General features: G+C 47.5%; 2 protein-coding genes across 2 annotated transcripts in view; one reads left to right on the forward strand and one right to left on the reverse strand.

Moving 5' to 3' along the window:
• Nucleotides 1–29: 29 nt before the first annotated feature.
• On the forward strand, nucleotides 30–7,828 carry FABP3 (fatty acid binding protein 3). Its single transcript, XM_066269830.1, has 4 exons — nucleotides 30–187; nucleotides 3,772–3,944; nucleotides 6,037–6,138; nucleotides 7,546–7,828. The coding sequence occupies exons 1-4, from the start codon at nucleotides 115–117 to the stop codon at nucleotides 7,597–7,599; spliced, it is 402 nt and encodes a 133-aa protein (XP_066125927.1). The 5' UTR covers nucleotides 30–114; the 3' UTR covers nucleotides 7,600–7,828.
• A 682-nt stretch (nucleotides 7,829–8,510) lies between these two features.
• Nucleotides 8,511–14,450, reverse strand: part of ZCCHC17 (zinc finger CCHC-type containing 17) — a 53,048-nt gene continuing 47,108 nt past the window's right edge. Inside the window, exon 8 of the mRNA XM_066269829.1 lies at nucleotides 8,511–9,412. Within this exon, the coding sequence (XP_066125926.1) occupies nucleotides 9,251–9,412 (162 nt within the window). The 3' untranslated portion in view covers nucleotides 8,511–9,250. The remainder of the gene's footprint in view (nucleotides 9,413–14,450) is intronic.

Genomic DNA, 14,450 nt, shown 5'->3' on the forward strand with positions numbered 1-14,450 from the left:
TCACGTGATGCAGGAGTTATTTAAAGCGGCAGCGCGGGCTGGGAGCCTCGGATCCCGAGTCTTTCAGCGCCGGCTTTGTCGCTTCTTTTTTCCTCAGCCTAGCCCAGCCTCACCATGGTGGACGCCTTCGCAGGCACCTGGAAGCTAGTGGACAGCAAGAATTTCGATGACTACATGAAGTCAATCGGTGAGCAGAGCTGGGGATGCTGGGCTGGGGAGGGGCTGGCTGTTAGCCCAGCCCGCGCCGCGCTCGGTCCTGGCTGGTACCCTGCACGCCTGCCTGCTGCATCCCTCCTGGTCAAGACTGGGGAGTAAGGGGTCGCGGAGAAGGTGACAGCCTGGATTAGGCATGCGAGGCTTGTTGGGAGGGGGCGCTCATGGTCTGAACCTGGCGTGCAGGATTCCCAGGTAGTGAGGCTCAAGGAAGCAGATATGCCAGTTGATGTGGGGGTTGAGAAGTTCTTTCAAGGAAGGGGGGTCTGTGTTCTGGAAGGTTTGGATAAAAAGAGCATTGATCGAAGGGGTGGGAGGCCAGCTAGGGGAGGAAAAGAACAGGAGCACGAATGGTTTAGGAATTGGAAATTGTGAACACAGAAAGGAAATGGTGTGGGTAGGGAGCGCAGTATGGCCTACAAAAATAGGGAATTCCCAGGAAGAGGAAGATAGAAGAGTGGGTAACCCAGGCAGTGGGATATGAGGAGGTGAGACAGAAACCCACATGGCCATAACTTCTGCTTCTCCTTGTTGGGGTCGGGAAAAGGATTTCCCCTAACCTAGAGGATGCCCTTTCTCACCAGCCAGTCTCTGACTGTCCTGCAGTGGTGTGTAACCAGGCTTTAATCTTGTCATTGAGCCAGTGGTAAGGTAGGGTAAGAGGCCCCAGCAGCAGCTATAACCCAAGGCTTAGCCACTCACTGGGGAGTTGTCTGGTGGGAAAAGCCATTGGACTTCAGGGTGCAGCAAAGGATCTTGGAGCAAGGCCAAGACCTGTTAAAGGCAGGGAGAGGCTTAGGAGGGTGTGGTGTTGGGATGTAGAAGGGTAGAAATTCAAAGAATATTATCCGTGAGATCCTTGGAGATCCCCATACCTTGCTTAGTTCAATAGATGGAGAAACAGACCCAGAGAAAGTAGAAACTTGTCACAAAAATTCCGCAGCAGAGCAGAAAACCTAGATTTCTAGATCTGCAACCTAGATCAGTTTTCCATGTGGGTCCTATGGGTGGGAGTGGTTGGGACCGCTCATCTAATGACTGACCTCAGCCCTTCCCTTCCTGGTATGTGCTTCAATGGAGAGGGTAACACCATGACCTGAAAACCCCCAACTATGAGCTTATCCTTCATCTCCAGGCTGGGAGACAGGGAAAACTGGAATGTTGTTTGTGGCTAAGCAATGTTCCATGCCTTCGTTCCAGGGAAGGTGGGCTGGGTTATGGCAGATACCAAAGAAAGGGGGAAATAGCTGTTCCAGGCACCTCTGACCTCTGTTCCTAACCCATTCCTGAAATAGGGACTGCAAGTGTTGGCTCGAGGGCTGCCTTAATGCTGGGCACCATGTTCAGCAGCTCCTGAGCCCCTGTTGGGAAAGTTGGAATACCCAGGGTTAGTTCCTCCTCCCATGCCTCCCACAGCAGACATTCAACTGAAAACCTGGTCCCTGAAGTGACTGCTACATCCTTACCACTGCTGCTCCCTTATTTTGCCCCAACTTGGGCTAGGGGGCAGAGTCCATCCAAATTGCTTTTCTCATTGTACTGATAGACTGAGGCCCATCGGGGAGAAAGACTTCTCTTTAGCTCTCAGTAAATAGATTTAACTTCATTTCTAAGTAAAACCTACCTCTTCCCAAGTCTTCTAAATTCTGTCCGCCCAGTCATTCTCAGTTCCTCCTGGCTTAGTCCCTTTCGCCCTCTCCAGAGGATTCCTTCCTCAAACACTCCACCCTTCCAGGTAGGTCCTAATGCAAACAGAACCTGTATAGTGATAAGGCCCAGCTCTATAAGGCCCAGCTCTCTGCTGAGTGGAACTGGCCTGACTCACTGACAGCAGGGGTGAGGCCAAAGTCCCTAACTGGCCAGGCAGGGTGGGCCAGCTGCAGGGTAGCTGCAGAGGCTGTGCCCATCGGTTTGCCCAAGGGCTCTCAGGGGGGCAAAGAGGCCCAGCCTAGATAGTGCCATTGATCACAGGAGGCAGAAGGGCCTAGGAGGAATAGAAAACTGTTTTGGGGCCCTGGCCAGTTGGCTCAGTGGTAGAGCATCAGCCTGGCGTGCAGGAGTCCCAGGTTCGATTCCCAGCCAGGGCACACAGGAGAAGCGCCCATCTGCTTCTCCACCCCTCCCCGTTTCCTTCCTCTCTGTCTCTCTCTTCCCCTCCCGCAGCCAAGGCTCCATTGGAGCAAAGTTGGCCCGGGCGTTGAGGATGGCTCCGTGGCCTCTGCCTCAGGCGCTAGAATGGCTCTGATTGTGGCAGAGCGACGCCCCAAGGTGGGCAGAGCATCACCCCCTGGTGGTTGTGCCGGGTGGATCCCAGTCGGGTGCATGCGGAAGTCTGTCTGACTGCCTCCCCTGTTTCCAACTTCAGAGAAATACAAAAAAAAAAAAAAAAACCCACAAAACTGTTTTTGGAGCCTTAGATTTAAATACAGGTCAATTCCTTACTCTTTGACTTTGGGCAAATCACTTCACTCTCCAAGTCTGTTTTGTAAAATGTGGATAATAAAACCCACTGTCAGGAGCACTAAAGTACAATAACCCATGGAAGGCGTGGGCTAAGTGCCTAGCTGCCAACAAGCTCTAGTGGCCAGACACATTTGAGGACATTACACACACCACCTCGCCACACTGGGCTGTCCCTGCCTTGCCTCTGCCCTCAACATAGACTGCTGTGGGCAGAGGGGCCAGGCAGTGATGGTGGGAGGTTGGAGACAAAAGGAGAGATCACAGGGACACACTTTAGACTTTGCCTAAGAGCTTTGTTCCACACTCTTGCAGTTTGGGCACCTTGGGCTTTGCCCAGCACCGAGGGAAGCCATGCTTGGGTCAGCAGAGGTGTCCCCCTAGGGCCTTGAGCTGGGAGCCAGGAAACCTACAATCAAGTCCTAGCCCTATCACTTTAGGCCTCTCCTAAATCTGTACAATGAGACAGACATGCCCTTCTGCCTAACTCCTAGATCTCTGGGATAGGAGGCTTTGAAAATGTCTCAGTGCCATATATGGGGGACAAAAATACTACTGCATCTCTGGGTAAAACTTCCAAAGATGGAACACTCTTATCCCAAAGCCTTGGAAGGCAAAGTCCACGTTTCTTTCTTTAGCCTGCAGCTTGCAAGCTGCTCAGGTGCCAGGTAAGGGAGCCTGTGCTCCAGCCTTGCTGAGCATTTGAGCTCTGCAGTCGCAACTCAGATTTGTGACCCTAGGCTTCTGCTCTCAGATTTTGCATCTGTAAAGTGGAGATAATAAATCAACCCTTCAGGAAGACTGGAAGAATTGAATGAGATAACACATGTGTACTTCTTACCACAAATAAAGCACTTAATAACATTCTAATTTCAGCTCTGGCACCGACTTGCTGTGGCATGCCTGTCCCTTAAGTTTTCATCTATCCAATGGGATCAGTAGTATCTCTTCAGCACATAAGACTGGATTTAAAATGGCCATGCAAAATCTTGGAAAGTTCTCATTCCTTTCTGACATCCAGCCCAAGTTGTTCATTGAGTTTCTTGTACCCTGCCTCTGTGTGGGCTTATATACACATAACCCTCTCTCTGCCCTCAGGTGTGGGTTTTGCTACCAGGCAGGTGGCTAATATGACCAAGCCTACCACAATTATCGAAGTAAACGGGGACACTATCACCTTAAAAACACAAAGCACCTTCAAGAACACAGAGATCAAATTTAAGCTGGGAGTGGAGTTTGATGAGACAACCGCAGATGACAGGAAGGTCAAGGTGAGTCAAGGAATGGGACGTGGGGAATGGAGGACGTGGAGACCCTGAAGGGGAATACGCTGTTGGTGTTGCTTCCTGTTGTACCGAGGGGTAGAGTGTAATGGGGAATTGAAATGAACAAGGGCCATAAAGCCTGTACAGTGATGGAATGTTCCCGTGCTAACTGCATGTTATTCCTGTCCCCTGGTTTTCCTCCATTCCTGGGAAGCATCTACCAGCTGCCTCTGAGAGTAGGCTGCACAGAGCCAGGATGTTCTTCTGACCTCACTATCTACTCCAGCTCTAGCTGGGTGACCTTGTGCGTGGCATGTGATAACTCTTGGTTTCTTTCCCCTTCCATGGATGGGGAAGTGGTGTGGCCATAGCTGTTATACCTCAAGTGCTTTAGGAAAGATGCCCAGATGTCAGGCCCTCCACTGAGTTAGCAGGTCATCCTGGTCTTCAGCAGTAACAGAGGCAGCTGCGGACAAGAAGGTGAGACCTACTCAGATGCTTCCTCTCCTCCAACTTCCACCTTCCAGGCTTAGACAATGACCCTGAGGAAGCATTTCCTTTTTTTGAGAGAGGGAGATAAGGGGAAGAAATGGGAAGCATCCACTCATAGTAGTTGCTTCTTATATGTGCCTTGACCGGGAAAGCTCAGGGTTTCAAACCAGCAACCTCAGCGTTCCAGGTCGACACTATCCACTGCGCCACCACAGGTCAGGCTGAGGAAGCATTTCCAGTGCTGCCATCCACAGGCAGGACAAGCTATGATCTGGACAGGGTATTGTCTTGGGTATTTGTAGTGTCTCCTAAGCCTTAGTTCACCTCCTCCCAGGGAGGGAGAGGACAGCTATTCCCCAGTTTCAGGGCTTGTCACCCTGTCTTGACATCTTGCCTCAGGCCTCCCTTGGGCTAGGCATGGAAGAGAGAAAACTAAGGGGCTTTGACCTCTACAGGGTGTCCCTACAGTGGTAACCCCCACCAGACCCTATCATTCAGCTATTTCCTCTTCCTCAGCTGGTCCTAGGAAGAACAGGGGAGGGTCTGGTCTCTTCTTTGTGGAGGAAGCTGGAGCCCAGCCCAGGATCACACAGGAGGCAGGCAGGAGAGCTGGGATGGTGCCCAAGGATGGCAACCTACCTGGGAGAGAGGTGGCTGACCCTACCACATGCCTGTACCTCCTTGAGTTAGCCTACCTTCTTGAGGGACAAGAAGCGCAACTAAACACAGCATTCATTCTCTGGGATGCCTGGTTAAAAATAATTTGCTCTGAGTGGGCAAACACTAAGAGAACAGGAATAAGGGGTTAGGTAGTGGTTAGGCTGCCCCCTGCCCCCTACCCAACCCCAAACACGTGTACACGTACCCTTCTCAGATTCTTCTACTGAACTTGCTGTCAGGGTCCCTTCGTCTGGCCTCGAGCTCCCAAATTCCTAGAGGAGACCTGGGAGAGGTGCCAAGTGAGAACCAGCTGATGCAGGCTGGTAGCACCCAGAAGACTATGTGGGCATTTGGCCAAGGCCGTGGAACACTCCAAGGGCACCCAGTCCTAGGACCTGGCAGTTGCTGCCTGCGTGTCAGCTGAAGGGGTCACATGATGTGGTGTGGACCAAGAAGAGGGGCAGGAAGTCTAATTTTCTAATACTCTTAATCCCAAAGGGTCTTTTAGACATCATGCATGATCACCACTAGGCCAGAGTCTCAGGACTCTCCTTCTCACCAGTCTTCCCCAGGGATATATATATGTACATGCCCCTTACATCTTAGGGGCACTGGGGCTGTGGCATCACAGTACAGGATAAATGCCAGTCAACACTGGTGCCGCTTCTCAGAGCCAGACTGTCTGGCTCTATTACATTGCCTGCCTCTTCCAACATGCCCAACACCTGAAGGCCCCTCCCCCAGCCAGGCAGCAGTGGAGCAGAGACTGATGGTGAGCCAGACATCCTGCAGGACTAGGTTGGATGTGGGCTGCCTGAGCTCTGGGTCTAGCAGCATGATTAATTTGGACCAGAGGCTGAGGCCTCCGTGGCCCAGTGACCAGACCGCATGCTGTCCCTCAATCCTGGCTCAAATCACAGCTCAGTCCTCTACCCTCTTTCCACAGTCCCTTGTAAAGCTGGATGGAGGCAAACTTGTTCACCTGCAGAAATGGGACGGCCAGGAAACAACACTTGTGCGAGAGCTCGTTGATGGAAAGCTCATCCTGGTAAGGACAACTCTGGTGAATAGCTGCCCCTTCAGCCAAGCCTGCTGTAGAAAGCCAAGGTCTTCCCCTGGTGACACTGGAATCTGGGGCGATGGAGGGTGAACAGGTCAGGGTGGTGTTAGGTGGGGATCGTTTGTGTAGTGCTTTGGGCTCACATCTCAGGCCTAGGTTCAAATCTCAGCTTACAGACTGTGTGACTTTGGACAAGTCACCTGCAAGTCCAACTGTAAACATAGGCTCTGATAACACAACTCGGTAGGCTGCTGGGAAGTCTGAATGAGACTGGAAACAGAGCACAAAGCATTACTGACATGGGAGGAAGATGGCAGGTGCGCACAGCTGTTCCTCCGGGGTTGCGGCCCTGTCTCACCCCAGGGGTGTGGAAAGCAGGGCCAGATCTGACCCCAGTCCGTAGGAAAGGTTCCTGTTCCTGTCACAGAATTCCCTCCTCCCTCTCCTCCCTACGCCTGTACTGCCACATGTGAAGCCTTCCGGCACTGACAGGCTGGTGACTTGTGGGACACTGACTGACAGACGTTACAGTCCTTTCCACCTCATCCCAGCCCCGCCTCCTCTGTCCTTCTCACACCTGGCCTCTAGTGCAAGTTCCTGAATACAGCCTGGGTAGGAAGTGATGACCAGGGTAGCAGCTCTGTCTGTTTAGAAACAAATTTGGGGACTTGGAAAATGTAGACTGAACACCACCAGATCCAGGGGCAAAGGGGTGTCAGCTACCCGTGGTCTCTACCTCCTAAGGCCACTGGGCCTCAGGTTTCCACGTCAGCATCTTCACGGCAGACCTTGGGTCAGCGTAACCTGCTCGCCGCAGTCTTGCACTCACACAGAGCAGGGGTCCTTGTAGAGCTAAAACTGAGGTGCCTGCCTTGGGGAGAAATGTGGTACACAGGACCAAATGCTCATTGGGCAGCCAGCTGGGTGAGAACATGATGGCAGGCTGGATGGTAGTGGCTCAGGGCTCTGACCGGGGACCTCCCCAAGTTAGGGAAGGAAAGGGGAGGTAGTGGCTTGCATAGTCCTTCTCTAAGAGTCCCTGGATATTTGTATTCACCTATTTGTCTACTGTGCGCTAGGCACCATCTTGGGCATTAAGGAGGAAGGGAGAAGAATGGTGCAAGAGGAAGAGAAACTCTGGAATCTTGACCAAGATACTTCCTCTCTCAAAATTCATTTTCCTAAATCTCTAAAAAGAGGGATTATATGCATAATTTAAAGACCTGGTATAAGTATCAGGAAAAAAAATAGATGTAAAGTACTTGGCACATAGTAGGTAGTCAGTAAGTGAAGATTATACTGGGAAGAAGGTAGAGAGCTCTCCCCATCAGAATGGAGTGCTCCCAATATGCCTGTGCTCGCACCCTGCCCTAACCAGACTCTCTTTCCTTCCAGACACTCACCCATGGCAGTGCAGTTAGCACTCGCACTTATGAGAAGGAGGCATGACCTGCCCACCCTTTCACTGTCTGCTCCTCTGCCAACTGGCTACCCCCGGACTCAGCACCAGACTGCCTCATTTTTCCTCTGGAGTTTTGTATGAATCAGCTTGGCTGGGGAAATTCTTCTGGGGTCAGGTGCACCATCCTGAATACAGTTCCAGTTCCCATTGTGTTTGCTTTTTTAATTGCATCCAAAGGGTGCTCTGAGGTTAATAAAGCAGAGCCACTTGCCTTTTTGCCTTTGGTGACATAACTGTGGGAGTCTTTTTCCCTGTGTCAGAGAGTGACACAAACACCCACCTGAAGGTCACTCAGGAAGAAGCACTGGACGAGACTGAAATGACCAGTCTCGGGGGACAAATGGTAGCTGACCACCTTACGCATACAATAATACAACTGTACCTACACCTTCCTCTCCATGGCCAAATGAGCTAGTCCAACCTGGAACAATGATCAGTGGCAGGGCTTCTCCAGGCTTGGCCGCTGAACTATCACCTCTGGCCCATCTGTACTGAATGCCCTTGGGCCTGGACTTGCTCTTCTCTGCAATGCTGTGGTCTCTCTTTCTAGAATGCAGGCTCAGGACAAAGAATCCAGGCTTATGCCATGATGGTAGGAGAAAATGCCCATCAGCCAAGATGATTACTGAGCTCCCATCTATGCCCAGGGCATCACTCAGTTACAGATTCTCACTGCTTCTCTAATCAGCTCTGGGACAAGAGGTCATCTGATCATTACAGAAGGGAGGGCTTACAAGTGATCTAGGAAGGCTGCGACCTGCTAGTACATCTGACTGCACCTCAGCTGGGCCTCTCTCCACTGTCTAAGGTGACATATTAAATGTTTTTCTGTCGACGCATGTAGACGCGGTGACCTTTAAGTCTGTAAGTTACCTGGGAAGAGGCATTACAGCAGTAAGAACTTTCAGTAAGTTTAAAACCAAACACACTTCCATTTAGTGCCAGGAATTTAAGCAGAAACATGAAATATAACCGATTAACTCACAGTAGTAAACACAAAGCAATGATCTTGGCTTGAAGTGTCGTTTCGTGATCTGGCAGAATGTCACACACAAGCTCAGTCACTGCAAACAATGGTTTTTGGCTGTTACTTCTAGCATAGTAGAATCACGTTAGGGGGAATGGAAAAAGTGAGCACCACTTTTTACCATGTTCTCCCTCAGATGCCAGTCTCCCTCCACCTGCCCCTGTGTGGGATGCAACAGAGATCACCCACAAATTAGCACAGGGTAAACCAACAGGGAGAGGCCAATCTCTCAGTTCTCCAACTACAGCCAGACTCACCTCCACAGCAGTAACTGTGGCTCTAGCCTGGACTCCTGGACAGGAATCAGGCTCTGGCAGTGGCAGCTGGAGAGGGTAATAGGACCTCCTACCGAATGAAGGAAGTTGTATGAATGGATGGGTAAACTGCAGGGGTCACTTGCAAATGGACCAGGAGTGACAAGGAAACAACTCGTTCAGGCAGATGCCTTTGATATCTAACTCCCAAACCTGCCTGCTGCACGAGGGGAAGCCATCTCCCATGGGAGACAAGTCATGGGGTGGGAGGCCATAATCACTACCACGTCTGTCTAGGAGCCAGGGCCGCAAGGAGTCCTGGCTCCTCCTCTCAGCCACCCCCTCTACTCTGCACTCTCACTCCTTGTGCTTCTTCTTGTGCTTCTTCTTCTTCTTCTTCTTCTTTGCTGCCTTGCTGTCTTTTGATGAGCGCCTTGCCCTCTTGCCTGAATCACTCTCAGAATCTGAGCTGTCAGAGTCAGATGACTTCCTGTCTCTATGTTTCTTTTTCTTCTTTTCCTGAAAAGAAAATTTAAAAACTCAACATTGTATGTGTGTATTTGCTTTAGAAAAATCATGACATAATCAATAGGGGACCACTTAATAAATTATAAAACAAAAAGAATTAAATCTTCAAGCATTAACAAGAAAAAAGCCCAAAGCAAGTAAAAGGATGAAGTCTCACATAATAGTATATATCCTAGTGAGTTTAAAGTGTGTAACATATAAGCACGCATACCATACAATGTGTATGTATACATATATTTATATATACTTGTACATATCTTTTAAAATTTATTCATTGATTTTAGAGAGAGAGGAAGGGAGAGAGACAGAAACATCAATCTGCTCCTGTATGTGTCCTGACTGGGGACCAAACCTGCAACCTTTATTGGCTGGCACGCTAACCAAGCAAGCCAGCCGGCCAGGGCCTATACCTGTTCGTATTTAAAAATACACAGGAAACAATGGAAGGGACACAAAGTGGTAACAAGTATAACTTTGGGAATGTATTAAATAAGGAAAGACGGGTTTTCTCACTTTTTTACTTCACATAATTCGGTCCAGCCCTGACCAGGTACCTCAGTTAGTATTGTCCCAATTCACCAGGTTGTGGGTTTGATCCCTGGTCAAGGCAGAGCGAAGAATCAACCATTGAATGCATAAATAAGTAGAACAAATTTATGTTTCTCTCTCTTTCCCATCTCTCTCTAAAATAATTTTTTAAAGTTCTGTTCAATTTTATTATTCAACGTTTATTTATTGATTTTAGTGAGAGAGGAGGGAGAGAAAGAAATAGGAACGCTGATCTGTTCCTGTGTGTGCCCTGACCAGGGAAACCTCTGTGCTTCGGGACAATGCTCTAACCAACCAAGTTGTCCAGCCAGGGCCAGTTTGATTTGTTAAAATAAGCATTCATTACTTTTCTTTTTCTTTTTTTAGGTGAGAGGGGGGGAGATAGTATGTGCCATCAATTAATAAGGCTCTACCTGCTGCCTTTGAATATTTATCATTTCTAACTTTCACAACCCTAAGAGGTTTTATTAATAAAAAAGTTCAGAAAGAACTTCCTCAAAATTACCCACTACACCATGCTGTCAGAGTAACAGTACAAAATCATACGAAGGATGGGAGGCAGATTCCCAGGCTTCTGTGGGATGCTCTGGGCAGTTTTCAAGTTTTGCATAAACACCCTTGAATTATAAATGTCTGTATTACTTTGGTAAAGTTTCTAAGAAGAAGGAGAAATTATGGGAAGAGAAAGAAACATCAGAGAGCAGAGAGAGTGAGGCTCCTGCTCCTATAAAGCTTTCCAACCAGCATCCTGAAAGCTGCAAGTTTGTCTGAGTGATGCACCAGGCAGGTCATAGAAACTGGCTGTGAGAAATGGTGGACAGAACACCAAACCAGGTGTTAGACACAGACTGGAGTTCTGGCTTTGCCACTTATTATTCTGTAACCTTGGGCATGTTATTTCACCTTGCCAAGTTGCCTCAAATGTAAAACAGATAAGAATAGCAAAAAGAGAGAGAGAGATAGAGAGGTAAGTCACATGGCTGTGATTAAGATTTAACAAGATAGTGTCTGTGGCTGGAGAAGGTGAAGCCACTTGCCTCAGATCACACAGGCAGGGTTGGGATCTGCACGTGGATCACAGGACTGGCACTCTCCTGACTCTTCCTCTGTAGCTCACAGCCCCTCTTCCTATGCAGTGTTGGCAGGCCTCATGGTATGATGATCAGAACAACAATTTTGAAATAGGACAGAAGTTCAGATTCTAACTATACCACTTACTCACTGTGTGACTTGGAACAGGAGACTTATTAACGTTTTTGAACATTAGTTTTCTTTTCAGTAAATTGCAAATAATAAATATCTACTTCAAAAGATGCTATGAGTACTAAACAAGGTAAATTCTAAACATCATGCCTGATACAGGGTAGACACTTAGGGGTAGCCAGAAGTATTTTATTATTCTCTCATTCCAGAGAACTCCCAGAATGTTCTGACACTCTGGCTATGTATCTATGGCAGATGAGTCAAAGTTTTGAGGGAGATTAAACCAAAATTTTTTCTTGGAGTCTAATGGAATATAGAGAGAAGAAGCTTCCTAGGCCCCTATTACCAAGCTATAGTAACCATAGCTAGAAGAAGCTGAGAATTGGCAAGTCAATGGTTTGGCTTCTGGTACTGCACCTTCCTATGTGGCAAGATCACGGAAGCCCATCATAAGCTGTACGGGCCTGGGAGTGTCGCCAGGTTCTACTCCTTCAGTCAGGCAGCATCCTGGGGAAGTAAATCAGCAAATGCAGAGTCTGTCACTTTTCCCCTCAAGTCCCCCCCAGCCTGGAAAAATAAATGAGGAAAGAGGAATAATTCTTTCTTATATTCAACTAGCTCTCTAGTTTATTAAGCTCTCTGCATCCCTTATCTTATAATAACAATCTGGTAAGGTCAAAATTCAGGAATCATTAGTCCCCTTTTACAAATGAGAAAACTGCAACTCAGAAGTAAAGTGAGTTGAGCCACACTACCGTGATGAGACTGTGGTACTTTCTTACTCCAAGTCTGGTATTACTTCCACTTTGCTCTCTCTCAAAGATGCAGAAGAAGGAAAGAGAAAAATCATTTGAGAACCCGGGCATGCTGAGATGTGTACTCTACTTAGCAAGGAAGACTACCAGACCTCAATCTTGATGCAAAACCTCTTTTGCAACCAATGTAAAGAAATCTAGTCCTCCAGCAGATGGCATCATTTTCATTGTGTGTCTAACACTGAGCTAGAGAACAAAGAATCGCTTCAGAAGTTGTAGTTCAAAATGAAAGTTGGGAGCTGAGGTGGAAGAAGTTGGACAGCCAGAGGTAAAACTGGCTGCTGGCCGCTCAACTGCATCAAGGAGGAAATAGAGAAGACAAAGGGTAAAGAAATGACCCAGGGGGCGAGCCCTTGGCAGACAGGCCAGGAGGGGCACGGGAAAGAAACCACTGCTCAAAGCTGTTCTCTAGGAAAGGCACAGATCCCAAGCCACGTACGCTGGCCCACCCATTTTCTCTACAGTTCTGAAACAGCAGAGCAGCAGCCCAGCGTAAGAGAAAAATAAAACCAAACACTGAGAAAAGGGAATAATGGCAGCCAACATTTATTGAGTACAGGGGGTCCTCAGGTTACTACAGTCTTGACATACATTTTGAGTTTATGACACTCACTCTCATAAAAACTTTAAAAAATTGAGACATGAACATTTCAGCTTATGCTGTTAGCATCGTACCTACGAACTACATGGGCGAACTAGTGCGTAGGCAAGCTAGTTTGGTTGTGCGCGGTGGCGGAAGAATGCGCAGTGACGTGACATATGAGTGAGGCTTGGCACCCCCCAGTATGCCTACCTATGCCATTTTGGACTATTAAAAGCACAAATGTTCCTTCTGTTTGTGTCAGGGTGTGTTTTGACTTACACCCAAATTCGCGTTACATCACTGTCGTAGGAACAGAACTGTGTTGTAACCGAGGACCCCTGTATTTCCTTTTCTACATGCTAAGCTAGGCACTTCTCACACATTCCTCATCTAAGCTTCACAGGAAATCTATTAAGTGGGTATAATTATCCCTATGTTTTCAGGAAAGAAAATTACAACTTCAGAGAGGGTGACTGAGATTAAAGTCACTTGCCCAAGTGGCAGAACCTGTATTTGACTCAGGCTGGTCACAGCGTGAATGTTCTTTTCAGCCCTGTCTAGATTATAGGCAGTATCTAACTTAGCACTTCCCAATTAAAAGGCACTAATTTGGCCAGAAATCAAGCAAGCAAGCATTTATTATTTTTATTTAATCTTAAGAATTATTCTTGAGAAATCATTGATTATTTGTGCAAGAGAATTTATTATTTATTTATTTATTTATTTATTACAGAGACAGAGTCAGAGAGAGGTATAGATAGGGACAGACAGACAGGAACGAAGAGAGATGAGAAGCACCAATCATCAGTTTTTCGTTGCAACACCTTAGTTGTTCATTGATTGCTTTCTCATGTGTGCCTTGACTGTGGGCCTTCCGAGTAACCCCGAGTAACCCCTTGCTCAAGCAGACCGAGTAACCCCTTGCTCAAGCCAGCGACCTTGGGTCCAAGCTGGTGAGCTTTGCTCAAACCAGATGAGCCCGCACTCAAATTGGCGACCTCAGGGTCTTGAACCTGGGTCCTTGGCATCCCAGTCCGATGCTCTATCCACTGCACCATCACCAGGTCAGGCGAGAAAATTTGACTCTCAAATTGATTTTCTAGAGTAAACTTTTGGTAAATAGGCTAGAAGGTGATCCTTGATAGAAATGGCCTATAAAAGGCAACAGCTTATCGTAAACTAGAAAAGGTAAGACCAGAAGAAAAAGTTTTATTAATCTCACATTTTAATTAATTAATTAAACTCACAAATGTTTACTGAACTTTACTCCCTACAAAACACTTTAGAGACTCATAATTACATACAGTGTTGCTTAGGAGATGAGAACACACAGATTTTTTAATAGAATTCACATAAACAGAGAGTAATGTTTGCATTAGTAGGAGATGCAAAGTAAACACAGTTATTGAGTGGAACCTGGCACCATTTCTCCAAACCTAAGCCAACCTAACCGGGCAAGGGAAGTAATAACTCCTTACAATCATATGGTACACTAAGTAAATACTTATTGAGCACCTTCTATGAGCCAGAAATACCTAATAATTAATTTGTCTTTTCATAAATTAGGGACCAGGAGCCTTCAAGAAACAAATGATTTAATCAAGGAAAGACTAATTAAGATACTAGGCAGTGCATGGAAGTTATGTAAGAGAAGTACAAAAAATAGGCCACTGACACAAGGGAAAGAAATCAGTTATATCCAGGGAACTTGAGGACGGCTTCATTGAGGATATGGATGTGTTGCGTTCTCAAAGGATGAATATGGCTTTGGCAGGTAGACGGTGGTGGTAGTGCTGATGGAAGATGGGAAGCGAGAGCCTTCCAGCCAAAGGAGACCGAATGTGGCAAATGCTTGAAAGATCTTTCGAGTGACAAATTA

Source organism: Saccopteryx bilineata, chromosome 3 (assembly GCF_036850765.1).
Source record: "Saccopteryx bilineata isolate mSacBil1 chromosome 3, mSacBil1_pri_phased_curated, whole genome shotgun sequence".
Classification (NCBI taxonomy): domain Eukaryota; kingdom Metazoa; phylum Chordata; class Mammalia; order Chiroptera; family Emballonuridae; genus Saccopteryx; species Saccopteryx bilineata.

Bases quoted from the DNA above. Each gene is read 5' to 3' on its own strand.
- FABP3 (XM_066269830.1), top strand. From the start codon at position 115: ATGGTGGACGCCTTCGCAGGCACCTGGAAGCTAGTGGACAGCAAGAAT. The intron at 188-3,771 runs GTGAGCAGAGCT...CTCTGCCCTCAG, and splicing joins TGACTACATGAAGTCAATCG to GTGTGGGTTTTGCTACCAGG. The intron at 3,945-6,036 runs GTGAGTCAAGGA...CTCTTTCCACAG, and splicing joins CAGATGACAGGAAGGTCAAG to TCCCTTGTAAAGCTGGATGG.